Source organism: Saimiri boliviensis, chromosome 6 (genome assembly GCF_048565385.1).
Source record: "Saimiri boliviensis isolate mSaiBol1 chromosome 6, mSaiBol1.pri, whole genome shotgun sequence".
NCBI classification, from domain to species: Eukaryota; Metazoa; Chordata; class Mammalia; order Primates; family Cebidae; genus Saimiri; species Saimiri boliviensis.
Genome location: NC_133454.1, coordinates 78,188,802 through 78,216,269, shown reverse-complemented (window position 1 = coordinate 78,216,269; position 27,468 = coordinate 78,188,802). Strand labels below are relative to the sequence as shown.

General features: G+C 37.2%; 1 protein-coding gene across 4 annotated transcripts in view; it reads left to right on the top strand.

Moving 5' to 3' along the window:
* STK33 (serine/threonine kinase 33) overlaps positions 1-27,468 on the top strand; it is a 196,393-nt gene that overhangs the window by 95,486 nt on the left and 73,439 nt on the right. For 2 of the 4 annotated variants that reach the window (XM_010341359.3, XM_074401061.1), the window contains exon 2: positions 26,148-26,533. The exons of the other annotated variants lie outside the window; for them this stretch is intronic. In XM_010341359.3, coding sequence (XP_010339661.1) covers positions 26,309-26,533 — 225 coding nt within the window. In that variant the 5' untranslated portion in view covers positions 26,148-26,308. The remainder of the gene's footprint in view (positions 1-26,147; positions 26,534-27,468) is intronic. 4 annotated transcript variants of the gene reach the window in all.

Below are 27,468 nucleotides of genomic sequence, written 5' to 3'. Positions count from 1 at the left end.
TGATGTTTAAGAATGATGAGGAGTGATCCAGAAAAAGACTATCTTGGGAAGGGGGAGAATGGTAGGAAGAACGTCCCACATAGAAGGAATAGCACACAGAGGAAAGAAACTAAATTGACAGCTGTCTGAGAATGTCAGAGGAGAGAAGAGTCCTTCCACTATTGAACCAATTTGAAAAATGTTTTCTAAGGCTCCTTCCAACTCTAATATTCAATAAACCTATGAAAAAATATAAATTTTTAAATAGCTAACAGACTACCTGGCTTCATTTGGTGAACTTTTATCATTAGCTTATATATCAGGTATATACAGGTGCAAATCAGGATGCTAAGCACTGAATAAGAATTTTGAGATGGAACCAATAGGCTTTTCCAGCAGAAAAACAGTTTATGGCTATCCAGTGGTGTGCTGGTAAATATTTAACAACCACCTTTCCAGAAAAATAAGTCCTGATTTATAACATTTGCCAATTCCATGGTATAAGCACACCTACCATGGCTAATTTTAAGCTGCCATCACTGCTGTGGAGTTGGGAAGAAATGTGCATGAACATACCATTGTGTAGTATTTTCAGCACACAATGTAGTAGGCACAAAGAACTGTAAGAGCATAGCATAACCTGTGATAAAATGATTAGGAAGTGATGAATTTTGAGTATTTATTACCTTTGTTTCTATATAATTTATAAGTTTATGTAATTTATTTTCCTTTTTTTCTTTTTTTTAAGAGACGTGGCCTTCCTCTGTCACCCAGGCTGGAAGACAGTGGCGTGATCATAGCTCACTGAAGCCTCGAACTGGGATCAAGTGATCCTCCTGAGTGTCCCAAATAGCTAGGACTACAGGCACACACCACCACGTCTGGCTAATTATTTCTTATTTTATTTTTTATTTTTGTAGAGATGAAGTCTCCCTGTATTGCTAGGCTGATCTTGAACTCCTGGCTGATCTAACTCCTGGCCTCAAGTGATCCTCCCACCTTGGTCTCCCAAAGTGCTGGGATTATAGGCATGAGCCATGGCACCTGGCCTATAATTTAATTTTTAATAGTAATTGTATTTGACAACAATATCTCAAAATTCCTGAAAATATAACAATTGGCTCTTGCAAGTTGATGCAGGCCAGCTTCAGCACATTTCAGCAGCTACCGCTGGAAATGCTGCTTAGAGCCTTGGCATTGTGCGAATTGACCCAGTTGTCAAAGGGCTCTCTGTGCTTCATACAAAGCTTACATATTCCTACACACAATGTAAATAATGATGTATTGGTTCATAAGAGCAGCAGCTGTCAGTTTCATGGGCATGGAGTAGAAAAGCTCCTATCTTCCCTTTCCTCTGAATCCTGTTTTTCAGCTTTGCCAGGCTTATGTCTGGCTAACATAGTCTGTTGCACTTATTTTACTTGTTATTGTGTAGAGGAGATAAAACATGGAGTGGGGAAAATTTTCCTATTTTATATGAGTTCTTGGCAGAGCAAACAAATTACTATTTTTAGCCACTGGGAACTTAAGGAGTACAGTTTTAAAGTCCATTGTGAAACAATTTCTGTATAATTCTGTTTAAAGCTATTTGATGTTTGATGTTTGCTACTTGCTGAAGAAAAGAGTCCTACCTATTTAAAACACAGAAGTCAAGTTCAAGTACAGGAAAAATGTAAGAAAGGGAAGAGAGCGCCTTTAGAGTTCCTTTATTATATGGATGAGATTGGTGACAAGTCAGTAAAAAGAATGAGACCTAGTGTGCTAAATCATCGTAAGAGGCTGGAAGGTGTAGACTGGGAGAAATGAAGGGCTTTCCACCCAAGGAAGAAAGAGTGGTGAATTTGAAGTGGAACTGACTAAAATGCCAGTCAAAGATATAGATCCTTTAAGCTGGGAAAGCATTTAGGGTTAATAGTTTCAAGATGAGGACTTTTTAAACTTTCAGTTTCAGGGGTCCATGTGCAGTTTTGTTATATAGAAACGTTGCATGTGAGGATTTAGTGTATATGTTATTTTGTCACTCAGGATTGAGCACAGTACCCAATCAGTAGTTTTTTGAATCCTCACACTCCTCTCACCCTCCATCCCCAAGTAGGCCCCAGTGTCTATTGTTCCCTTCTTTGTGTTTACATGTACTCAATGTTTAGCTCCCACTTATAAGTGAGAACACGTGGTGTTTGGTTTTTTGTTCCTGCATTAGTTTGCTTAAGATAATGGCCTCCAATCCATCTATGTTGCTAGAAAAGACATGATCTTATTCTTTTTTATGGCTGTGTAGTATTCCATGGTATGTATTTACCACATTTTCTTTATCCAGTCTACTATTGATGGGCATTTAGGTTGATTCCATGTCTTTGCTATTGTAAATAGTGCTGCTGAGATGAACATATGCATACATGTGTCTTTATCTTTATAAATAATGATTTATATTCTTTTGGGTGTATACCCAATAATGGGATTTTTGGGTTGAATGGTAGTTCTAACTTCTTTAAGAAGTCGTCAAACTGCTTTCCACAGTGGTTGAACTAATTTACATTCCCACCAGAAGTGTATAAGCATTCCCTTTTCCCTACTATCTCATCAGTATCTGTTATTTTTTGACTTTTCAAAAATAGCCATTCTGACTGGTGTGAGATGGTTTCTCATTGTGGTTTTGCATTTCTCTAATGATTAGTGATGTGCATTTTTTTGTGTGCTTATTGGCTGCATATATGTCAAATTTTGAAAAATGCCTGTTCATGTCCTTTGCCCACTTTTTAGTAGGGTTGTTTATTTTTTGCTTGTTAACCTAATTTCCTTATAGACTCTGGATATTTGACCTTTTTCAGATGCATAGTTTGCAAATATTTTCTCCCATTTGGTGGGTTGTCTATTTAGTGTGTTGATAGCTTGCTTTTTTTTTTCTTTTTAAATTTTCTGTGCAGAAGCTCTTTAGTTTAATTAGGTCCCATTTGTCAATTTTTGGTTTTGTTACAATTGCTTTTGGCATCTTCATTATGAAATCTTTGCTAATTCCTATGTCTAGAATGGTATTGCCCTAGGTTGTCTTCCAAAGCTTTTATAGTTTTGGGTTTTACATTTAACTCTTTAATCCATCTAGAGTTGATTTTTGTATATGGTGTAAGGAAGTGGTCCAGTTTTAATCTTCTGCATATGGCTAGCCAGTTATCCCAGCACCACTGATTGAATAGGGAGTTCTTTCCCCATTGCTTTTGTCAGCTTTGTTGAAGATTCAATGCTGGTAGGTGCATGGCATTGTTTCTGGGCTCTCTATTCCATTGGTCTGTATTTGTCCCAGTACCATGCTTTTTTCATTACTGTAGCTCTGCAATATAGTTTGAAGTTGGGTAACAGGCTTCACTTTAATTAATTTTGGTAAATTTTTAGGGATGACAATTTTAAAAAATTTAGATATAATTTATATACCATGAAATTTACCATTTTAAAACATATATTTTCATGGTTGTACAACCATCATCCTATGTAATTTGGGAACATTTTTATCTCCCCACAAAGAACCCTCATACCTATTAGTAGTCACTTGCTAAGCCCTGAAATACAGTAATCTGCTTTCTGTCTCTTACAGATTTTTCTATTCTGAACATTTCATATAAATAGACTCATGTAATATATGAGTTTATATCTAGCTGCTTTTACTTAGCAGAATATTTTCAAGGTTCATCTATGTGGTACATATATCAGTGGCCAAATAATATTGTGTTGTATGTATATACCATGTTTTGTCTGTTTATTCATCAGCTGATGGACATTTGGGTTGTTTGCAATGTTTTGGCTATTATGAATAATGCTGTGAACATGTGTGTACATTTTTGTGTGAACATGTTTTCAGTTATCTTGGGTCTAGGAGTGGAATTGCTGGATTATATGGTAACTCTGTGTTTTACTTTTCGAGGAAATCCCAAACTGTTTTCTGGCCATACCATTTTACATTCCCACCAGCAGTATATGGAGGTTCTAGTTTTTCCACATCTCTTCATATCTTTTCTAGCACTTGTTATTATTATTTTAGAATAGCTATAGAAGTGAAGCTATAGCTATAGCTATCCTAGTGAATATGAAGTGGTATCTTATGCTTTGATTTGTATTTTCTTGATGACAAATGATGCTGAACATCTTTTAATGTGCTTATTGGCCATTTGTATATTTTCTTTGGGAAACTGTTTATTCAAAATCTTTGCACATTTTAAAATTGGGTTGTCTTTTTATTCTTGAGTTGTAAGAATTCCTTATATATTCTTGATGATATACCTTATTATATGATTTGCAAATATTTTCCTCCAAGTCTGTGAGTTATCTTTTTCACTTTCTGGATAGTGTTCTTTGAAGCATAAATGTTTCTTATTTTGAAGTTCATGTATCTATTTTTATTTTGGTTGTCATGCTTTGGTGTCATATCTAAGAAACTGTTGCCTAATCCAACATCACAAAGATTTAACTCTGTGTTTTCTTCTAGAAGTTTAATATTTTTAGTTCTTATAATTAGGTAGTTGATCTATTTTGAGTTAAGTTTCATATATGGGGTGAGATATGGATCCACATTCATTCTTCTGTGTGTAAATACCCACTTGTCCCAACACCATTTGTTGAAAAGACTGTTATTTCTTCACTGAATTGTCTTGATACCTACCCTTGTCAAAAATCAATTAGTTAGTTGGTGTTTACATGTATGTAGTCTTGTTTCTGGACTTTCAATTCTGTTCTATTGATCTATATGTCTATTGTAGGCTAGTACCACAGTGTTTGAATTCCTGTAGTTTCGAAGTAAGCTTTAAAATCTTGAAGAATGAGTCCTGTAACTTTGCTATTCTAAATCCTTACATTTTTATATGAACTTTACAGTTAACTTGTCAATTTCTGCAAAAAGGTAGTTGGAATTTCAATAGGGATTGCATTGAATTGGTGATCAATTTGGGGTATATTGAATCTTCCAATACATGAAGACAAAAGGTATTTCCATTTGTCTCTTTAATTCCTTTCAGTGAAGTTTTATAGTTTCAAGTATACAAGTCTTGCACTTACTCTTATTATTCTTTTTATACTATTGAATTGTTTACTTCATGTCATTTTTCAGATTGTTCATTGTGAATGTGTAGAAATACAACTGATTTTTATATATTGATCTATAACCTTGCAGCAGTCATTTATTAGCTGGCGCATGTGTGTGTGTGTGTGTGTGTGTGTGTGTATGTGTGTGTGAGTGGTGTTTGTATGTGTGTATGTATGTATTCTTTAGAATTTTTTACATACAGGATCATGTCACTTTGCAAGTAGAGGTAATATTTTCCTTCTTCTATTATAATCTGGATGCTGCAGTTTATTTTACTTTCTTGTTTAATTGCCCTATATTCTAGAACCTCCAGTACAATACAAATGGTGACATAGAAATGGTGAAAATAGATATTCTTGTCTTATTCCTGATTTTAGAGGAAAGCTTTCAATCTTTCACCATCAAGTATGATATTAGTTATGGGTTTTTAATAGACAACTTTTATCAGTTTGAGGAAGTTCCCCACTATTACTTGTTTGCTGAGTACTTTTTTTCTTTTAAAATCACAATAGGTTATTGGTTTTTGTCAAATGTTTTTTCTGCATATATTGAGATGATCACATTTATCATTTATTGTATTAGTAATGTGTTGGATTATCACATTAATATGGCATATTGCGTTGATTATTATTTGTTGAACCAACTTTGTATTTCTGAGCTCAGTTCCACTTGGTCATAGTGTGTATCCTTTTTATATGCCACTGGATTCAGTTTGCTAGTATTTTGTTGAAGACTTTTGCATTTATACTCATAAGGGAAATTGATTTATAAAAGGGGTGTGTTTGTGTGTGTGTGTGTGTGTGTGTGTGTGTGTGTGTGTATGACATCTTTGACTGGTTTTGATATCACTGTAGTACTGGCCTCAGTCTAATCACTTTATTTTTGAAGGATAGTTTTGCCGGATTTCAAATTCTTGGTTGATAGGTTGTTTTTTCCTTTCAGAACTTTGAGTATATTGGCCAGGTGTGGTGGCTCATGCCTGTAATTCCAGCACTTTGGGAGACCAAGGCAGGTGGATTACTTGAGCCCAGGAGTTTGAGACTAGCCTGGGCAATATGGTCACACCCTGTCTCTACAAAAAATTAGCTGGGCATGGTGGCATGTGCCTGTAGTCCCAGCTACTCAGGAGACTGAGGTGGGAGGATCACTTGAGCCCAGGGAGATCGAGGCTGCAGTGAGCTGTGATCATGCCACCACACTCCAGCCTGGGTGACAGAGTGGGATCCAATCTTAAAAAAAAAAAAAAAAAGAAAAAGGAAAAATGAACATATAAACCAATTTCCTTCTGGCCTCCATGGTTTCTGTTGACAATTTAGCTGTTAATCTTTTGGAGGATGTTGAGGATCCCTTGTATGGTGATAAGTTGCTTCTCTCTTATTGCTTTCAAGATTCTGTTTTTGGTTTTTGACAGTTTGGATAATATGTGTCTTGGTGTGTTCTTTTTATCTTGCTCAGAGTTTTTTTGAGCTTCTTGGATGTGCAGACTAATGTTTTTCACTAAATGTAGAAATTTTGGGCCATTATTTCTTCAAATAGTCTTTCTTCCCATTTATAGTCCTTCTCTTCCTTGGGTTATGCATATGTTGATACATTAATAGTACCCTAAAGGTGTCTGTGAATCTATGATTTTTAAAAATTCTGTTTACTTTCTGTCCCTCAAACTAGCTAATCTCAATTAATCAATCTTCAAGTTTACCATTTCTTCTGCCTACTCACAACTGTATGTGAGTCACTCTAGTGAAGTTTTCATTTCAGCTATTATGATTTTCAACTCCAGAATTGCTATTTAATTTAAAAAATAATTTATATATCACCAAGGTTTGAATGTGTCTCCCGAAAGTTTATGTGCTGGAAAGTTAATTGTAACAGTATTAAGAGGTGGGAACTTTAAGAGGTAATTAGGTCATAAGAGCTCTGCCCTCATGAATATATTAATGCTATTATCATGGTTTAGTTATTACAGCAGTCGGGCTCCTGATAAAAGGATGAGTTTGGCCTGATTTCCTCACCCTGTTTTACATGCTTGCTCACCATGTGATACCTTCCACCATGAGATGATCTTCACTAGATGCTAATGCCATGCTCTTTGTCTTCCTAGTTTCTAGAACCATGAGCCAAATAAACTTCTGTTCTTTAGAAATTACTCAGCCTGTAGTATTCTGTTATAGCAGCAGAAAAGGACTAAAACATATATATTTATTGATCATCTTTATTAGGTGGGATATATTTATACTTTATTTTTTACTTTTTTGAGATAGGTTCTTGCTCTGTCACTCAGGCTGGAGTGTAGTATTGAGATCACAGCTCACTGAAGCCTCAAACTCCTGAGCTCAAGCAATCCTCCCACCTTAGTCTCCCAAGTAGCTCAGACCACATGTGCATGCCACCATGCCTGGCTGATTCTTTATGTTACTAGAGATAGGGTCTAGCTATGTTGCCAAGGCTGATCTTGAACTCCTGGGATCAAGCAATTCTTCCCCCTCAGCCTCCTAGAGTGCTGGGTTTATAGGCGTGAGCCACCATGCTCAGCCTCTTTTAGTTCTTTAGACGTGGTTTCCTTCAGCACTTTGAACATATTTAAAATAGTTCATTTAAAGTATTTGTCTAGTAAGTTTGACATTTGGGCCTCCTTAGGGGAGTTTCTACTGATTGCTTCTTTTTCCTTCTATTTGGGCCATGCTTGCTTATTTTCTTTCCCATATCTCATAACTTTTTTTTGTTTAAAATTGGACATTTTAAATGGGGAAACTCTGGAAATCAGATACTCTCCCCTCCCCAGGATGTTTTGTTGCTGCTGGTTGTAGTAGTAGTATTTGGTGACCTTTCTGAACTACTTTTCTGAAGACTATAATCTATATTGTTTATGACTATTGAAGTGTCTACTTGATTATCTTGGTGGTCAGCTAATGATTGGAAAATATTTCCTCCAATGCCTAGAAGCAATAAATCACCAATTCTTTGCTGAGAAACTCTACATGCGTATTGGGGTACACTTGCAACACTCAGCAAGGTAGTTGACAACTTACCTTAATCTTCACACCTTAGTCTTCGCTTCCTGCTTGTGCGAAGCTTCAAGATCAGCCAGAGAAAAGAGTTTAGGAGCTTCTCAAGTCTTTCCTGTGTATGCATATGGCCCTATGTGTGTAGCTTCCTAGATTCCCTGGAATATGTTGGAGCTTTTCAAAGCCCCGACAGACATCTCATTTTTTTTTTTTTTTTTTTTTTGAGACAGTCTCACTCCATCATGCAGGCTGAATTGCAGTGGCATGATCTCAGTTCACTGCAACCTCTGCCTCCTGGGTTCAAGCTATTCTTGTGCCTCAACCTCCTGAGTGGCTGAGATTACAGCCACCTGCCATTGCACCCAGCTAATTTTTGTATTTTTAGTAGAGATCAGGTTTCACTATGTTGGTTAGGCTGGTCTTGAACTCCTGATCTCATTATTCACCTGCCTTGGCCTCCCAAAGTGCTAGGATTACAGGCAGACGTGAGCCACCGGCCCCAGCTTTTTCTTTTAAACTTTTTGGTTAGTCTGTTGTTGCTCCAAGTGTTATCAACTGCCTTGGGCAACTGTGAAGTTAAAATGCTTACTTGTAATTATTTTCAACAATTATAAATCCTGGGAAGGAGGCATTTTGTATTGGAAACCCCTGAGTTAGGCCAAATACAGAGTTACGTATAAGTGGATTATTCCCAGGAATCACTAGATGGTAAAATAATGACAGTTCTTGGGAATGAACATTTGAAAGAGCCCCAGCTCCATTTTCTTTGCCCCAGTATCTGTTACACTGCACCAGGATTGTGAGTTACTACTTTTCAAGTTTATTGTGGAGATAGAGAGTCAGAGGTGGGACTAAGGCAAGTTAAAATGCCTCAAAGCTTGTTGTTCTTACTGATATTCAGTCATTCATACATTCACACGTGCATGCTTTTTGGGTTACTGCAAGCCTTTAGTTAATATGTGGAGTTACGAAAAAGTTTATTATGATTTTTTTGCCATTTTTTCATTGCTTTTGTGGATGAGAAAAATTTTGGATATCCTAAATCTGCCATTTTTGCTGATAGTATTCCCTAGCTCAACTTTTAAATATAATTTTTAGTCTTCATCTTATTTGAAAATTTTGAGTCATTTGGCTTTTGACCAATCTTTCCTTCAAGAAATGACCTTCTTGCTGCCTTTATGGACACCCTTTCCCTTCTTCAGTGGACTTAATTCCTCTGATTATCCTTTAGAAGTTGATGTTACTCAGAATTCTGTTCTTGGCTCTCTTGTTTCAGTTCTACATATCCTTCCTGGGTGATCTCACCTATATGCATGACTTCAGTTGCCTTTTCTATGAAGTAACTCACTCACTCTCTTTTTTTTTTTTTTTTTTTTTTTTGAGACTGGGTCTCACTGTATCACTTAGGCTGGAGTACAGTGGCACTATCATAGCCCATTGCAGGCTTGACCTCCTGGACTCAGGTGATCCTCCTCCACCAGCTTCCTAAGTAGCTGGGACCACAGGTGTGTGTCACCATGCCTGGCTAATTTTTGTACTTTTTGTAGAGACAGAGTCTTGCGATAGTGCACTGGTCTCAAACTCTTCAGCTCAAGCAATCCACCAGCCTCTGCCTCCCAAAGTGCTAGGATTATAGTCATGAGCCACTGTGCCCAGCCTCTATGAAATAACTCTCAAATTCAAGTTTTCTACCTAGATTTCCTTTTATCTCTGGTCCTGAATATCCACTACCTCTTACAACTGCATTTTGGTGTAATAAAGACAAAGCAAATGTAGCACATCCCAATCTGAACTGGTTCTTTTACTCCAGATCTGTTCTTCCTTTTCCCTTTACTGTCTCAGTAAATGACTGTATCTATCTAAGTTTTCAATGTATTGACTTTTCCCTTTCCCTCATCAGGTCATAACAGCCAAGTTATCAAGTTCTACCACTATACATCTTAAACATCTCTAGAATTCATCCACGTCCCCCGTACCTGATTCTGCTTTCCTAGTTAAGGGCACGATTTCATCTTGCTTAAAACAATTTTAATGATTTCCTGTCTTTTTGTCTCCAGCCTTGTCCTGCTTTCTATACATTCTCCATACTGAAGGTAGAATGTGCTTTCCAAAAAGCACATTTTATTATGTCATTCTCTCACTGGATAAACAGTGACTAACAACATAAACACCATCTCTGTCTACAGGGAGCTTTGAGTATAGTGAAGGATACAGACAAGGAGGTGACCAAGTACGTTCATTGTGTGATACAGCAAAGTGTACATAGGAGAGGAAGAGACTCAACTGAGACTCAAGATTTTAAGAGAATTTCAGGGGAGATGATGTCTAAGCTAAGATTGCAGGAAGAGTAGGAATTATGCAGATGAAGAGAGGAATGGGAAAGAGTGTTCCAGGCTGATCCACATAAGCCTAGAGAAAGCACTGGATCCCAGGAAATGAAAGAAGTTCTGTATGCTGGCAAATTTTGTTAAGGAAGTAGTAGGAGATAAGCCTGAATCTCAGTGCTTTTGGGAGCCATCGAAATGTTTTTTCTTGCAAAGAAATATCAGAGTTGCATATTAGAAAGAGTATTCTGGCTAGATTACGGAGAATGCTTTGGAAAAACAGCTTAGTTGGAGTCAGGGTGACCAGTTAGGAAATTCCCGCAGTAATCCAGGCAAGAGATGATAGTGGTGTGGAATGGGTTGTGATATTTGGAACAGAGAAAACTGATGGGTTTAAGAAGTGTTTTGGAAATAGAATGGGCTTGTCATTGTTGAATGTGGAGACTGAGGGAGAGGGAGAAGCTAAAGAAAATTGTTGGCATTATTTAGTTAATAAAGTTGTCTCTTTCAATAGCTATATAGAACATAAAGCTATTATATGTTTTCAAGTATGTACATATATTAGTAATAAGAAAGTAGTGTTTTGTAGTTTTCTTTGAAAAATTATGCCTGAATGCAAGTCTAAAGACTTAAGCTACACTAAATAAACTTTATTGTTCATTTGGTAAAAGCTGTACAGCATAATGACTGAGCCACCTTATTTATTTCTGTGAGCCTAGCCTTGTATTTCCTATTGAGATTCAGTGATTAAACTCTGGTCAACTGTATAGTCAACTTTTTCTTGTCTGTTATAAGCATAAAGCTACATAAAATTGATTCTTGTTAGTTTTCCCGGGCTACACAAAGATGTTTCTACTTTGGACTTCTCATGATAAAGCAACAAATTGAACATTTTGGCAATTTTCTGTTTGTAGTATAGTGGAATATCTGATTAAAGTCTTGCTGATTTTAGGTTCAGTTTGATTTGGTCACATTTTAATAAGACAACTTTATGTCTGCATGACTAACTTTTGTTATCTAGTTAAAAAGTGTGCTTTGAAGCAACATTCTTTGACTTTGAAGGCCTATTTAAAATTATATAATTTTATCACCAATAGGTGAAAAGAGAATCATTTATTCTTCTTTCAGAAGAGGTCTGAAAACTCATATTTTTAGACTTTCATATTCTTCTGCATGGACTTTTTGGAAATAAACTTATAACCTCTACTTCCCAAATTATTCTGGTATTTGTTAAATGGATATGTGGTTGGATACAGTATTGCTCAACAAAAGTATTTTTCAGTTTAATTTTAATCAGAATCATTGATACATTTTTATTTTAGGAAATGAAAAACAATATTATTTTTCAAATGTTACAGAAGACATTTTTAATCTTCATTTTTAAAGGGAAATGCTGATTTCCTTTTAGAAGAAAAAAATCTCTTGGCTCCAAGAGGGAAATCCTCTTTCTTCTTAGTTGCCTTTAAAAATCTTGAACCTGTCAGTGAAATTGTATAATCTACTAATAACATGCCTAAGGCTTATTGCCTTTTCTTGGGCAACAGAATCACCAAATGATGTGCTCTATCGATTTTAATCACACTATTTTTATAGTTCCATTGCAAGGTTTCAGAAACTCACCAGATAAATAAATCTGTGGATACAGACGCCTCCTTTCTCTGGAAACCTAATCATATATACTATCCCTCCTCAATCAGTTGTTAAGTTATAATATAGACTAGTAATTCATATTTGATAGACTTTGGTCTTAGCTAAATTAAAATTAAAATGTTCTCCTTGCTATTTAGAATTTACATATTTAAAATATACAATTCTTATAAATGTAGTATCTGAGTGCCTTGTAGCATTCAGATTTAGCATGACAAGTTACACTGTCTGCCAAAAATATTGATCTTTTGTTGAATATGAAGATATTAGTAATAAGGTTTATTATGACCAATGTCTATAGTTGTTGGGGAGTAGGTAAGGCCAGCCGAAGCACTTTGGGTTTAACAATATGATCCATCACCACCATAAATATTTAATGTGTTTATATCCTTCTAGACTCCCGAAAACAAAAAATGTTGAATGTAAGATAGGAGTGAATTTATAGCATCTTGTCTGATAGGGAGCCTTTTAAAATCAGGTGGAAATTTAGCCTGATTGGAGTCAGGTTAGGTGTAGGGGTTTTGACGTTTTGCTTTGAAATGAAAGCTACAAGATGGAGTGAGGGCTGGATTATGGTGCAGGTGCAGTTTTTGGCCTGGGGACTTCACAGATACATTCTGACTTCGTTTACATTTCAGGTCATTGGCTGCCTTATACTAGGCACCTGCCTCGTATATTATATTTTGAGCTCCAAAACACTGTTTCCATCAATCAGTTAATGACTTTCAATCAATAATTCTTATTTAATGGAGGCCTTTTGCTAGACATAAATGACAACGTATATATGACATGGTTCCTGCCCTGGAGGGGTTTGCATTTTAGAGTAGTTTTTGTTATTTTTTTCTGTTTTATTAAATTAATTTTATTTCTGCCAAAACTTGAAGATAGGTATGATAGAATCTGTTATTGGTATTTCGTTGTAGACTATTCAGCATTGTCAAGTTTGCAGAGGTCTGGCTACAAGGGGAAAGTTGCCTGGACCCTTCAATTGTGCTTTCACTCCTTGAACATGATTTTTAAAAAAATTTTTTTAATTTTTAACTTTTATTTCAGGTTTGGGGTACATGAGCAGGTTTGTTACATAGGTAAACTCATGTCATGGGGTTTGTAGTACAGATTATTTCATCACTCAAGTACTAAGCCTAGTAACCATTAGTTATTTTTCCTGATCCTCTGCTCCTCCCACCCCTCCACCTTCTGAAAGGCACCAGTATGTGTTAGTCCCCTCTATGTGTCTATATGTTCTCATCATTTCTCTACAACTTATAAGTGAGAACAAGCAGTATTTGATTTTCTCTTCCTGTATTAGTTTGCTAAAGATAATGACCTGCAGCTCCATCCACGTTTCTGCAAAGGACATGATCTCATTCTTTTTTACAGCTGTATAGTATTCCATGGTGTATTATGTACCACATTTTCTTCATCCATTCTACCATTGATGGGTTATTAGGTTGATTCCATGTTTTTGCCACTGTGAATAGTGCTGCAATGAACATTTTTGGGTATATTTCTTTACAGTAGAATTATTTATATTCCCTTGGGTATGTATCCAATAATGGTGTTGCTGGATCAAATGGTATTTCTGCTTTCAGCTCTTTTAGGAATCATTGCACTGCTTTCCATAATGGCTGAACTAATTTACACTCCCACCAACAGTGTATATGTTCCCTTTTCTTTGCAACCTCACCAGCATCTGGTTTTTTGTTTGTTACTGTTTTTTTTTTATTTTTATTTATTTTTTATTGTACTTTAGGTTCTGGGGCACATGTGCTGATCATGCAGGATTGTTGCATAGGTACATACATGGCAATGTGGTTTGCTGTCTCCATCCCCCCCGTCACCTGTATCTGGCATTTCTTCCCATGTTATCCCTCCCCAACCTCCCTACTCCCTGCTATCCCTCCCATAGTCCCCCACAACAGACCCCAGTATGTGATGCTCCCCTCCTTGTGTCCATGTGTTCTCATTGTTCAACACTTGCCTGTGAGTGAGAACATGCAGTCTTTGATTTTCTGTTCTTGCAACAGTTTGCTGAGAATGATGTTTTCCAGATTCACCCATGTCCCCACAACAGACGCAAACTCATCATTTTTTATGGCTGCATAGTATTCTATGGTGTATATGTGCCACATTTTCCTTGTCCAGTCTATCATCGATGGGCATTTGGGTTGGTTCCAGATTTTTGCTGTTGTAAACAATGCCACAATGAACATATGTGTGCATGTGTCTTTATAATAGAATGATTTATAATCCTTTGTGTATATACCCAGTAATGGGATTGCTGGGTCAAATGGAATTTCTATTTCTAGGTCCTTGAGGAATCGCCATGCTGTCTTTCGCAATGGTTGAACTAATTTACACTCTCACCAACAGTGTAAAAGTGTTCCTATTTCTCCACATCCTCTCCAGCATCTGTTGTCTCCAGATTTTTTAATGATCACTGTTCTAACTGGCATGAGATGGTATTTGAATGTGATTTTGATTTGCATTTCTCTAATGACCAGTGATGATGAGCATTTTTTCATATGTTTGTTGACCTTGTATATGTCTTCTTTTGAAAAGTGTCTGTTCATGTCCTTCTCCCACTTTTCAATGGGTTTGTTCATTTTTTTCTTGTAAATCTGTTTTAGTTCTTCGTAGATTCTGGATAGTAGTCCTTTGTCAGATAGGTAGATTGCAAAAACTTTTTCCCATTCTGTTGGTTGCCAATTAACTCTAATGATTGTTTCTTTTGCTGCCTAGGAACTCTGGAGTTTAATTAGATCCCACTTGTCTATTTTGGCTTTTGTTGCCAATGCTTTTGGTGTTTTAGTAATGAAGTCCTTGCCTATTCCTATGTCCTGAATGGTTTTGTCCAAGTTTTCTTCTAGGGTTTTTATGGTGTTAGGTCTTATGTTTAAGTCTTTAATCCATTAGGAATTAATTTTAGTGTAAGATATCAGGAAGGGGTCCAGGTTCTGCTTTCTGCACATGGCTAGCTAGTTATCTCAACACCATTTATTAAACAGGGAATCCTTTCCCCATTGCTTGTTTTTGTCAGGTTTGTCAAAGATCAGATGGTTGTAGATGTGTGGCATTGACTCTGAGGCCTTTGTTCTGTTCCATTGATCTATATCTCTGTTTTGGTACCAGCACCATGCTGTTTTGATTACTGTAGCCTTGTGGTATAGTTTAAAGTCAGGTAGCGTGATGCCTCCAGCTTTGTTCTTTTTGCTTAGGATTGTCTTGGCTATGTGGGCTCTCTTTTGATTCCATATGAAGTTTAAGGTGGTTTTTTTCAGTTCTGTGAAGAAGGTCATAGGTAGCTTGATGGGGATAGCATTGAATCTATAAATTACTTTGAGCAGTGTGGCCATTTTCACAATATTGATTCTTCCTAACATGAGCATGGAATGTTTTTCCATTTGTTTGTGTCTTCTCTTATTTCCTTGAGCAGTGGTTCATAGTTCTCCTTGAAGAGGTCCTTTACATCTTTGTTAGTTGTATTCCTAGGTATTTTATTATTTTTGTAGCAATTGTGAATCCAAGTTTGCTCATGATTTGGCTCTCTTTTAGTCTGTTATTGGTGTATAGGAATGCTTGTGATTTCTGCACATCGATTTTGTATCCTGAGACTTTGCTGAAGTTGCTTATCAGTTTAAGGAGATTTTGGGCCAAGAAGATGGAGTTCCTAAATATACAATCATGTCATCTGCAAATAGAGACTATTTGACTTCTTCGTTTCCTAATTGAATACCCTTTATTATTGTTTTTTCTTGTCTGATTGCTCTAGCTAGAACTTCCAATACTATATTGAATAGGAGTGGTGAGAGAGGGCATCCTTGTCTAGTGCCAGATTTCAAAGGGAATGCTTCCAGTTTTTGTCCATTTGGTATGATATTGGCTGTGGGTTTGTTGTAAATACCTTTTATTATTTTTGAGATACGTTCCATCGATACTAGTTTATTGAGAGTTATTAGCATAAAGGGCTGTTGAATTTTGTTGAAGGCCTTCTCTGCATCTATTGAGATAATCATGTGGTGTTGTCTTTGGTTCTGTTTATGTGATGGATTACGTTTATAGACTTGCATATATTGAACCAGCCTTGTATCCCTGGGATGAAGCCTACTTGATCGTGATGGATAAGCTTTTTGATGTGCTGTTGTAATCAGTTTGCCAGTATTTTATTGAAGATTTTTTTGCAGCTATGTTCATCACGGATATTGGCCTAAAGTTTTGTTGTTGTTGTTGAGTCTCTGCCAGGTTTTGGTATCAGGATGATGTTGGTCTCATAAAATGAGTTGGGGAGGATTCCCTCTTTTTGGATTCTTTGGAATAGTTTCAGAAGGAATGGTACCAGCTGCTCTTTGTATGTCTGGTAGAATTCGGCTGTGACCCATCTGGACCTGGGCTTTGTTCATTGGTAGGCTATTAATTGCTGCCTCAACTTCAGCCCTTGTTATTGGTCTATTCAGGGTTTTGACTTCTTCCTGGTTTAGGCTTGGGAGGGTTCAAGTGTCCAGGAATTTATCCATTTCTTCCAGGTTTACTGGTTTATGTGCATAGAGTTGTTTGTAGTAATCTCTGATGGTAGTTTGTATTTCTGTGGAATTTGTGGTGATAGCCCCTTTATTGTTTTTTACCGCATCTATTTGTTTCTTCTCTATTTTCTTCTTTATTAATCTGGCTAGTGGTCTATTTTGTTGATCTTTTTTTTTTAAAAAAAAAAAACCAGCTCCTGGATTTATTGATTTTTTGAAGGGTTTCTTGTGTCTCTATCTCTTTCAGTTCTGCTCTGATCTTAGCTATTTCTTGTCTTCTGCTAGCTTTTGAGTTTGCTTGATCTTGCTCCTGTAGCTCTTTCAATTTTGATGACAGAGTGTTAATTTTAGATCTTTCCTTGCTTCTTGTGTGGGCATTTACTGGTATAAATTTTCCTCTATACACTGATTTAAATGTGTCCCAGAGATGCTGGTACATTGTGTCTTTGTTCTCTTTGGTTTCAAAGAACATCTTTATTTCTGCCTTCATTTGATTGTTTATCATCAATGTTCAAGAGCCAGTTGTTCAGTTTCCATGAAGTTGTGCAGTTCTGAGTTAGTTTCTTAATTCTCAGTTCTAATTTGATTGCACTGTGGTCTGAGAGACTGTTATGATTTCTGTTCTTTTGCATTTGCTGAGGAGTGATTTACTTCCAGTTATGTGGTCAATTTTAGAGCAGGTGTGATGTGGTGCTGAGAAGAATGTATATTCTGTGGATTTGGGGTGGAGAGTTTTGTAGATGTCTATTAGATTTGCTTGGCCCAGATCTGATTTAAAGTCCTAGATATTCTTGTTAATTTTCTGTCTCATTGCTCTATTATTGACAGTAGAGTGTTAAAGTCTACCACTATTGTTGTGGGGGAGTCTAAAGTCTCTTTGTAGGTTGTTAAGAACTTGCTTTATATATCTGGGTGCTCCTGTATTGGGTGCATATATATTTAGGATCGTTAGCTCTTCATGTTGCATTGATCCTTTTACCATTATGTAAGGTGGTTCTTCGTGTCTTTTGATCTTTGTTAGTTTAAAGTCTGTTTTATCAGAGACTAGGATCACAACCCCTACTTTTTTTTGCTCTCCATTTGCTTGGTAAATCTTCCTCCATCCCTTTATGTTGAGCCTATGTGTGTCTTTGCACATGAGATGGGTCTCCTGAATACAGCACACTGATGGGTCTTAACTCTTTATACAATTTGCCAGTCTGTGTCTTTTGATTAGGGCATTTAGGCCATTTACATTTAAGGTTAATATTGTTATGTGTGAATTTGATCCTACCATTTTGATGCCAGCTGGCTGTTTTGCCCATTAGTTGGTGTAGTTTCTTCATTGTGTTGATGCTCTTTACCATTTGGTACATTTTGAAGTGGCTGGTACTGCTTGTTCCTTTCTATGTTTAGTGCTTCTTTCAGGAGCTCTTGTAAGGCAGGCCTGGTGGTGACAAAATCTCTGAGCAATTGCTTGTCCGTAAAGGATTTTATTTTCCCTCACTTATGAAGCTTAGTTTGGCTGGATATGAAAATTCTTTTCTTTAAGGATGTTGAATATTGGCCCCACTCTCTTCTGGCTTATAGAGTTTCTGCCAAGAGATCTGCTGTGAGTCTGATGGGCTTCCCTTTGTGGATAACCCGACCTTTCTCTCTGGCTGCCCTTAGCATTTTTTTCTTCTTTTCAACCCTGGTGAATCTGACGATCATGTGCCTTGGGGTTGCTCTTCTTGAGGAATATCTTTTTGGTGTTCTCTGTATTTCCTGGACTTAAATGTTGGCCTACCTTGCTTAGTTGGGGAAGTTCTCCTGGATAATATCCTGAAGAGTGTTCTCTCCATCACATTCCGGTATACTTATCAAACATAGATTAGGTGTTTTCACATAATCCCATATTTCTTGGAGGATTTGTTCATTTCTTTCTTTTCACTCTTTTTTTTTTTTTTTTTTTTTTTGCTAATCTTGCTTTCTCATTTTATTTCATTGAGTTGGTCTTCAATCTCTGCTGATATTCTTTCTTCTGCTTGGTCAATTCGGCTATTGAAACTTGTGTATGCCTCATGAAGTTCTCATGTTATGTTTTTCAACTCCATAAAGTCATTTATATTCTTCTCTGAACTGTTTATTCTCGTTCACATTTCATCTAACTTTTTTTCCAAGTTTCTTAGTTTCTTTGCATTGGGTTAGAACATGTTCTTTTAGCTCAGAGAAGTTTGTTATTACCCACCTTCTGAAGCCTGTTTCTGTCAATTCATCAGACTAATTCTCCATCCAGCCTTGTTCCCTTGCTGGTGAGGAGTTGTCATCCCTTGGATGAAGAGAAATGTTCTGGTTTCTGGTGTTTTCATCCTTTTTTATGCTGGTTTCTTCCCATCTTGGTGTATTTATAGTTGTGTGGTCTTTGTAGATGGTGACTTTTGGATGCGGTCTCTGAGTGAAGGTCCTCTTTGTTGATGTTGAAGTTATTTATTTCTGTTTTTTAGTTATCCTTCTAATAGTCAGGCCCCTCTGCTTTAGACTTCTGGAGGTCCACTCCAGACCCTGCTTGCCTGGGGATCACCTGCGGGGGCTGCAGAACAGTCAGGGTTGCTGCTGGTTTCTTCTTCTGTTATCTTCATCCCAGAAGGGTATCCACCAGATGTCAGCCTGAGCTCTCTTATGAGGTGTCTCTTTGGATATATGGGGGTTGGGGAGCTTCTTGAGGAGACAGTCTGTCCCTTATTGGAGCTCAAATGCTGAGCTGGGAGCTCTGTTGTTCCATTCAGAACTGCTGGGCAGGTACGTTTAAGTCTGCTGCAGTGAAACTCATAACCACCTTTTTTTCCCCCCAGGTGCTCTGTCCTGGGAAGGTAGAGCTTTTATTTGTAAGTTCCTGATGTGCTGCTGCCTTTTTTCAGAGATGCCCTGCCCAGCAAGGAGGTAGCCTAGTCACAGTCTGCTAGCAGAGGCATTGCTGAGCTGCCATGGCCTCTGCCCAGCGGTTTTGTTTACAGAGATACAGTGAGAACTGCCTCAGTAATGGTGGACTGCCTCAGTAATGGTGGACTGCCTTGGTAATGGCGGACTGCCTCGGTAATGGCAGACTGCCTCACTAATGGTGGACTGCCTCTATAATGGTGGACAGCCTCAGTAATGGCGGACTGTCTCAGTCGTGGTGGACTGCCTTGGTAATGGCTGACACCCTTTCCCCCACCAAGCTGGACCATCCTAGGTCCAGCTGCACTTACTGTGAAACTCTAAATCCAGAGTGTTTCAGATTGCTGGTCTTTATGGGGGTGGGACCCACTGAGCCAGATCGCCTGGCTCCCTGTTTCACCCCCTTTTTTCAGTTGAATGGGTGGTTCTGTATCTCAGGTATTCCAGATGCCATTTGAAACAGCCCCAGATTTGTGTGAGTTTTTGTGCAGAGACCCATGGTACCGGGTGAAACAGCCCTGCTAGAAACTTGTGGTGCTTTTCAGCCCAGGAATCTCCTGGTCTGTGGGCAGTCAAAACTCATTTGGAAATGCAGTGATCACTCACCCTCTGAGCTGTTCTCACTGGGGACTGTATTTCAGAGCTGTTCCTATTCAGCCATCTTAAACATGGTCTTGAGGATCAGAGTGCCTTTCTCATGTGGAATGAAACACCCAAGTCAGAGTGTTACATCACACATTTCCTCCGCTAACTGTTTCCTGGGAAGTTGCTGGCTTTGGACAGCTCTCTTGTCTCAGTGCTCTTGAGAACATTAGACATAGAGGATGGGTACTCTGACCACAGAATTTTATATTAATACATTTATTAATGAAAAATGTTTAATTTCAGCTTGATAGTCATAGCTAGCAGACCTCCCAGATTTACCATGGAATTCCTGATCTTACTGATCTATTGCTTATTGAGTTAAGATTCCTGAGTATGAGGAGACTGTTTTCTTTTCAGCTTCCTGGATGGAGCACAGCAGAGCCTTCCTGTTTGGATCCTTACAGTGGTTTTACTTCTTCAAGAATCTATTGGCAGCATTGTATTTTTGTCTGCCTTAGCTACATGGGGGCCTGCTTCCTCACTCTTAGACCCATTCTCTGATTTCATCAAGGGAAAGGAGAACTTAATTTCTTTTTTCTTCTAATTTTTTTATCTTTTTCTTTTCTAGGCAGGGCCACTACTTCTCAGCACATCCAGCCTTCTGGCTTACCTCCTCCTCCCTGCCTCTCACTACACCTATCCCCATCCTGTAGTAAATTCCAATAATGCTGCTTTGTTATAGGTGGACTTCATGTTGACTGAGGTGAACTTTAGGGCTGTGACTGGTTTGGTCTGATCTGGATCCCCATTATAATATTGAAACCTCCACAGTGGAGGTGAGGAATATTGCCACTTCTGTTTCTTTAAGTATCTGCTGCATCTCAGATGATTCTTGGGAGTGATTCATCTTTATATAATTTTAGGGCTAAAAGAAACCTCAACAAGTCCTAGTCTATGCTTAAATCCCCCCATGGCTTCCTTTCCAACTGATGCTCCAGCCTCTACTCAAACACTTGTAGTCACTGAGATAGTTTTTCCTTTTATCTTTGACAGCTGTAAATGTTAGGAAGACCTTTATATTAGATGGAAATTGGCATGCATTCTCCCTTCAAATCACACAGAAGTCTAATTCCATATGCCCAGTCCTCTTCAGAAATGTGAAGAGAGCTCTCACATTCCCTTGGAGATATCACTTCTCCATATGATCCCCTCATTTCTTTGATGACTTTTCCTATATACCTGCCTGTTTTTCTAACTAAGTGATTTGTGATTCTGGCTCTTTTCCACAAAATCAACACTCAGAAATATTCATTGAGTGCCTATTACGTACAAGGAAGGGCCTGTGCTGGAGAAAGGTCCTTGGCTTCTGGTCGCTTAGTTTTTTTTATTTGTTATAGGTATTTTTTGAGACAGAATCTCACTCTGTCACCCAGGTTGGTATGCAGTGACACAATCTCAGCTCACTAAAAGCTCCGCCTCCCAAGTTCAAGTGATTCTCCCACCTCAGCCTCCTGAGTAGCTGGGACTACAGGAACATGCCACCATACCTGGCTAACTTTTGAATTTTTTGGTAGAGACAGGGTTTCACCATGTTGGCCAGGCTGGTCTTGAACTCCTGACCTCCAGTGATCAGCCCACCTCCCCCTCCTAAAGTGTTGGGATTACAGGCATGAACCACTGTGCCCAGCCAGCTTCTGGTTGCTTATAATGGAGAGGGAGGAAAGACTGATATCAACAGGGAAGAATTGGGGAGATGGTTTCCTGGTTTATCCAGTGTCTCTGAACTGCAATTTCTATTCTGGGTCTTAACTGTCAGTATAGGGGCCACACTTAAGACTGTCCTTCTGTATTCCAGCTTATTCAGTGAGGAACATCATGCAAACTAAAATAGAAAAGAAAAATTAATAGCAAACATCAATCATTAAACATTTTTTTAAATTCTTAATGTAAATTTTAAATATACTGCAAATCCTTTCATAAGGCAATACAGACTCATTTTCTTAATCATTCCCTTAATGAAAGTAATAAACAAGTGCTAGTCTTCCTTAAAATATAGCAATATGATCTAGAAAACTCTTTGGCCCTTCTTTGGGCTTTGTAAACATATTACAAAAACAGTCAGTCATTTGGCTTGGTCTGCAGAATGTCAGACAATCCATAATTTTTTTCCCTTTACTTGAATAAAACACATTTTTCACTGAATTGACTATTTAGGTTTCTTGTAGACGCAGTCTTAGCAAAGAAAACTAAAAGAATTGCTTTTGGAGGAGAAAATTGTACCTAGTTATATCTTATAAAACCATTCTTGTGTTCATTTTCTTGAGGAAATTGCTATAAGTGTATCTTCTACGGCCAATATGTAAGAGACCTTTTTATGATTAAATAAAAGCTCAGAGATTTTCAGTATCAGAGTTGTTTTACTGACTTGCCTTAGTTCTAAAAATAAAATGAAAACCTTTAGCCAAAGGAAGGCTCATGCATTAGTTAAATACTGACATGATTTGAACTTATTTTATTTACTTATATTATGTCTAATACCTATGTATGTCCAAGCTTTGGAGACACAAAGAAACATTATTGTATTAGAAGATTCTTTGGTTTTCTAATACATAATTTTATATCTAAAGTCCTGTTTAAACATAATTCCATGACTCTATAGAAAAAGAGCTATTAATCTTTGTGTTTACATGAGTTCACAATACTTGATTCATTTTAAGCCTCTAAAATATGAATGACATCATTTGTCCTGTGATACAGTAGATTTGTTTTAGTAACAAATCTTTCAGATCAATTCATAAATGAGAAAGAAATAAATATGAGTAAACATTTGTTTTATCTTGGTTTTTGTTTAAGCTAAAATAATTAGAATTCAGCCAGCCAAAAAGAAGTTAAATTTGAAATCTAATTCTTGTCAAGAAATTTTGCATGCAGCTATTCAACCTATTGTTTTAGAATTGCTGTGTGAAGAAAATAGAACATTACTTTGGCAAATGTAGGGCTTGGTAGGCTGGAGAGTAAAAATGAAACTTCTCAATGAGTAATAGGAAGAATTCCTATGCTTTATGAATATAGCTACCAAATATTTCTAGGCAACTGATAAATCAGAAGACTGGAGTGAGAAAGTACTCAGAAGTCTATGACAATGTCAGTGATATGATAATGACTTATTGAAAAATTGATGAAAAATAAAAGGAAATGCTTTCTGAACGAAGCTAAGAAAAGAATAGCTGTTTTTAGATCCCCAAAAATATATCTTAAAATGAAAATTTTAATATTTAAAGATTCTGTTGAAAATTTGTGAATATATATATTTATAAACCTTGAAGGATATGGTAAGTGTGCTTTTAGGAGTACTGTTTATCATGAAGAAACTCAAAGGCAGTTAAATAAACATGTAGTTTATAAACACTTCTTACAGTTTCTTATAAAAAGTACTACAAAATCAGTATTATTAATGTATGCAAAAAAATGATGTTTTACACATCTGACGTGGAACTTCTCTACACCTGCAGAGAGAAAGCACTGTTTTTGCTAAACAGAAAGCCTATTATTTACAGATCTACTCCACTGCTCTGAGTCATTGATGGTTATAGGTTTTATATTTAACCTGAAATGCAAAACATTTTCTTCTAGACCTGAAGTTAAATTATTTTGCAAAGTGATACAGGTTATTCTGAATTTCATCTTGCTACATATTCTTGAAAAACAAGGTTAAGTGTTTATAAGAGGTGTGTGTGTGTGTGCGCGCGCACGTGCATGTGTGTGTGTTTTCAGTGACATCAGTTGCATTCTTTTCTTCCTCTGCCTGCCTGGAGGGCACTTTTAACATGCCTGTCCCCATACTCTCCATTATGAGTTTTAATCACAATAGAAAATTTTTTCCCACCACTTTGATGAAAGGTCATATTTAGTGGGCTGACTTACCTATTAATTCTATCTAATAATCTTGTAATACACTTTATATATTACCTGGGGTAAATGTAAGTACAGCATTTAGGATTTTAAAATCTGTTCACAAATGAGATTGGCCTATAAATTTCTTTTTTGGGAAACACTACCATGGTCAGATTTTGGTTATTCTAATTGAATAAAATCAACCGGATGGCTTTGCATGCTCTGAAACCATTTATATGGGAATCATCTGTTCACTAAGAGTAGGAAAGGACTCTGCTATGAAACTTCCTGAGTAAAATGATAAGTGCCATGAGGAAAAACAAAGCGAGGTAAGAGGGTAGAGGGAATGGGCCTGTTGTTTTAGATGAGGTGTTGAGGAAAGCTTTTCAAATGAGTGAAAGCCACAGTGATGCACAGGAGTGGACCGTGTAAACGTTTGAGAGAGGAGCATCCTAGGGAGAGGAGGCATAAGGGCAGTCTTGAGAAGGGAGTATACTTGGCACACAGAGGAGCAAGAGGCTACTTGTATCTGAGAGACAAGAGATATGAAAGCTGAGAGGTAATGAAGGGTCCGTTTATTGGAGACTTTATAGGCAAAATTCAACAATATTTCTTTATAATTTCTGTTCCTTAATCTTGCTCTTTAGTCATGTTTTTCTATCTTTTAGGTTTGACTGCACACTTAGTATATTTTTATATATTTTTTTCTGATTTTAATAAAGGTTTAAGAGTATAAATTTTCTTTTAAGTGCAGCTTTGCCTGCATTCTATTAAGCTTAATGGCCCTAGGTCACATGGCTCTCCCTAACCTGAAAGAGAAGCCAGGAAATGTAGGGTATTAATGAGCACATTGCTGCCCCAAACAAAATCAGGATTCTGTTAGTAAGAAATCATGGGAGAACAACTTTTAGGTAAACTACTAGCAATATCTTTTTATAAAATCCTATGGGCCTGGCAGATTTTCCTGCCAATCACATTAGATAAGGATTTGATAAAAGTCATCACAGCTTTCTGATTGGAAAACCAGGTATTTCTGGCTGGGCGTGGTGGCTCACGCCTGTAATCATAGCACTTTGGGAGGCTGAGTGGGCAGACCACGAGCTCAGTAGTTCAAGACCATCCTGGCTAACACAGTGAAATGCTGTCTCTACTAAAAATACAGAAAATTAGCCGGGCGTGGTGGCACATGCCTGTAGTCCTAGCTACTCAGGAGGCTGAGGCAGGAGTATCACTTGAACCTGGGAGTTGGAGGAAAAGAAAAGCAAAAAAACAAGAAAACCAGATATTTCTTTAATGAAATAAATATATCTAATTTCCTATTCTAGTCACGTTTATTCCAGTTCAAAGGGTAAAAGTATATTGTACATATCCCCAGCTTTATCAATCTATGACTACAAAATCTACTCTTAAAGACTGTCTGAAATTGTGTAGCATAAAACCATAATAATGTACTCTCAGTTACTTCTGGAAGTTTCTCAGGGTACTCCTTTATATGTACTGCAGAGAGTATTTTTCTTCCTTAACTGAGATCTTTCCAACTTGCCACCATGCAGCTGCCAATGGTCCTAGTTAAGGAAAATGCCACCATACCTATTTTAGACTCAAGGAAAAATAGCACCCACTCATTTTTGTTTTCGCTGAATATAAGAATGAGGATACTTACGATACTGTCTTTAAATTTTAGGATTAGGTAGTTTTATAAAAATCAAATTATTCACTCCTTTGTAAAGTATGTGATAGGAATTTGCTCTAATAATAAATAGATTAAGGTTTAAAATTTGAAACCAGAGTAATGCATATTTTACATCAATATTTTAAGCCTTTTAAAAAACCATGACCTATGTTAAGAAATACATTTCATACTGTGATCAAGTACACACACACACACACACACACACACACACACACACACTATACGTATACGTCTGTCTAATTAAAAGTTTCACAGAAATTTCTAAGGGTGTATGCTAAATATTCTATATATTAATCTATTTGATTCTACTTTATTTTTAAAAAGTAGTATCAACCTACAAAATGGATTTCATAACCCACTACAGCAGTTTGGTAAGACGCTGTTTTAGACCATCCTTTCAGCAGTTTTGTGATCCTATTTTGTCCTTTTCAAGTCTCTACAGCATGCTTCTAGTGCTAGTTGCTAGCTTTTCTCTGATTTCCAGGACAGTAATAGGATAAGAATTTTTCTAAATGGTGATTTCTTTTCTTTCTGCAGCTCTCATGTGTGAATCTGTGTCTGGTGCATCCTTAACCTAAGGACTCCACCAGTTCGAAGTTAGAGTTTTCACCATCAACTACCTTATCCTTTTTGGTCTGGTTTTCTTCCTCAAACAGTGGAAACATTTTTAAAGTTGCTTTTGTTGCAGAGTTAAACAAATGGCTGATAGTGGCTTAGATAAAAAATCCGCAAAATGCCCTGACTGTTCATCTGCTTCTCAGGAAGATGTACTTAGTATATGTTCCAGCAAAACAAGCGTTCCTTCAGTTTTGGTGGTGGAAATGTCACAGACATCAAGCATTGGTAGTACAGAATCTTTAATTTCACTGGAGAGAAAAAAAGAAAAAAGTATCAACAGAGACATAACCTCTGGGAAAGATTTGGTAAATATCAAAGATTCCACATCTAAGCACAAGTTGACATCCATTCCCTAATGCCACCTCTAGCTTCATCCATATCCCATGAGCCCTTGTTAGCTAATTCATTGCCTTCATAACTATTAAACATTTCTTTCTCACAGAGGAGGTGAGCAAATTTGGTTAGTAACTTGTTTTATGGTATTTTCAACCACTACCCAAATTAATTATTTCTCAGGACACGAGGTAAACATGTCATCCCAACTTATTTTTTTAAATGGTTTATACATATGTGAATTGGTTTTCAAGTTGAATTAAATCTGAATTTTTGAGTATTTTTTTCAACTGATAGAGAATGAGATTTATGGGTGTGGTTAAATAAAGGGTGGTTGTGGTTTTGTTATTTAAGTTGTGGTTATCTAAGTGGAATATTAACTATACTTTAAAAAATCAGTTTGCATTATTTAGAAATAATCTATGGCTACCCAATTGTATGGATTTTGATGTCTTCATCTTTTTTTTTTTTTGGTGGGGAGATGGAGTTTTGCTGTCATTGCCCAGACTGGAGTGGAATGGAGTGATCGTGGCTCACTGCAACCTCTGCCTCCTGGGTTCAAGCGATTTTCCTACCTTTGCTTCCTCAGTAGCTGGGATTACAGGCATGTGCCACCATACCCAGGTTTTTTTTTTTTTTTTTTTTTTTTTTTTTTGTATTTTAGAGAAGGGGTTTCTCTGTTTTGGTCAGGCTGGTCTTGAACTCTTGACCTCAAGTGATCCACCTGCCTCAGCCTCCCAAAGCGCTGGCACTACAGGCATGAGCCACTGTGCCCAGCCATATTCATCTTTATATAGAATAGGCAGGCAGTGTGTAAGATTATAGTTGATAGAGTACAACTGTGGAGACAGAGAGCAGTAAGTCTAAGAAAAGTCAGGTTCCCATTCCTCAAAATTGTACCTTTTTC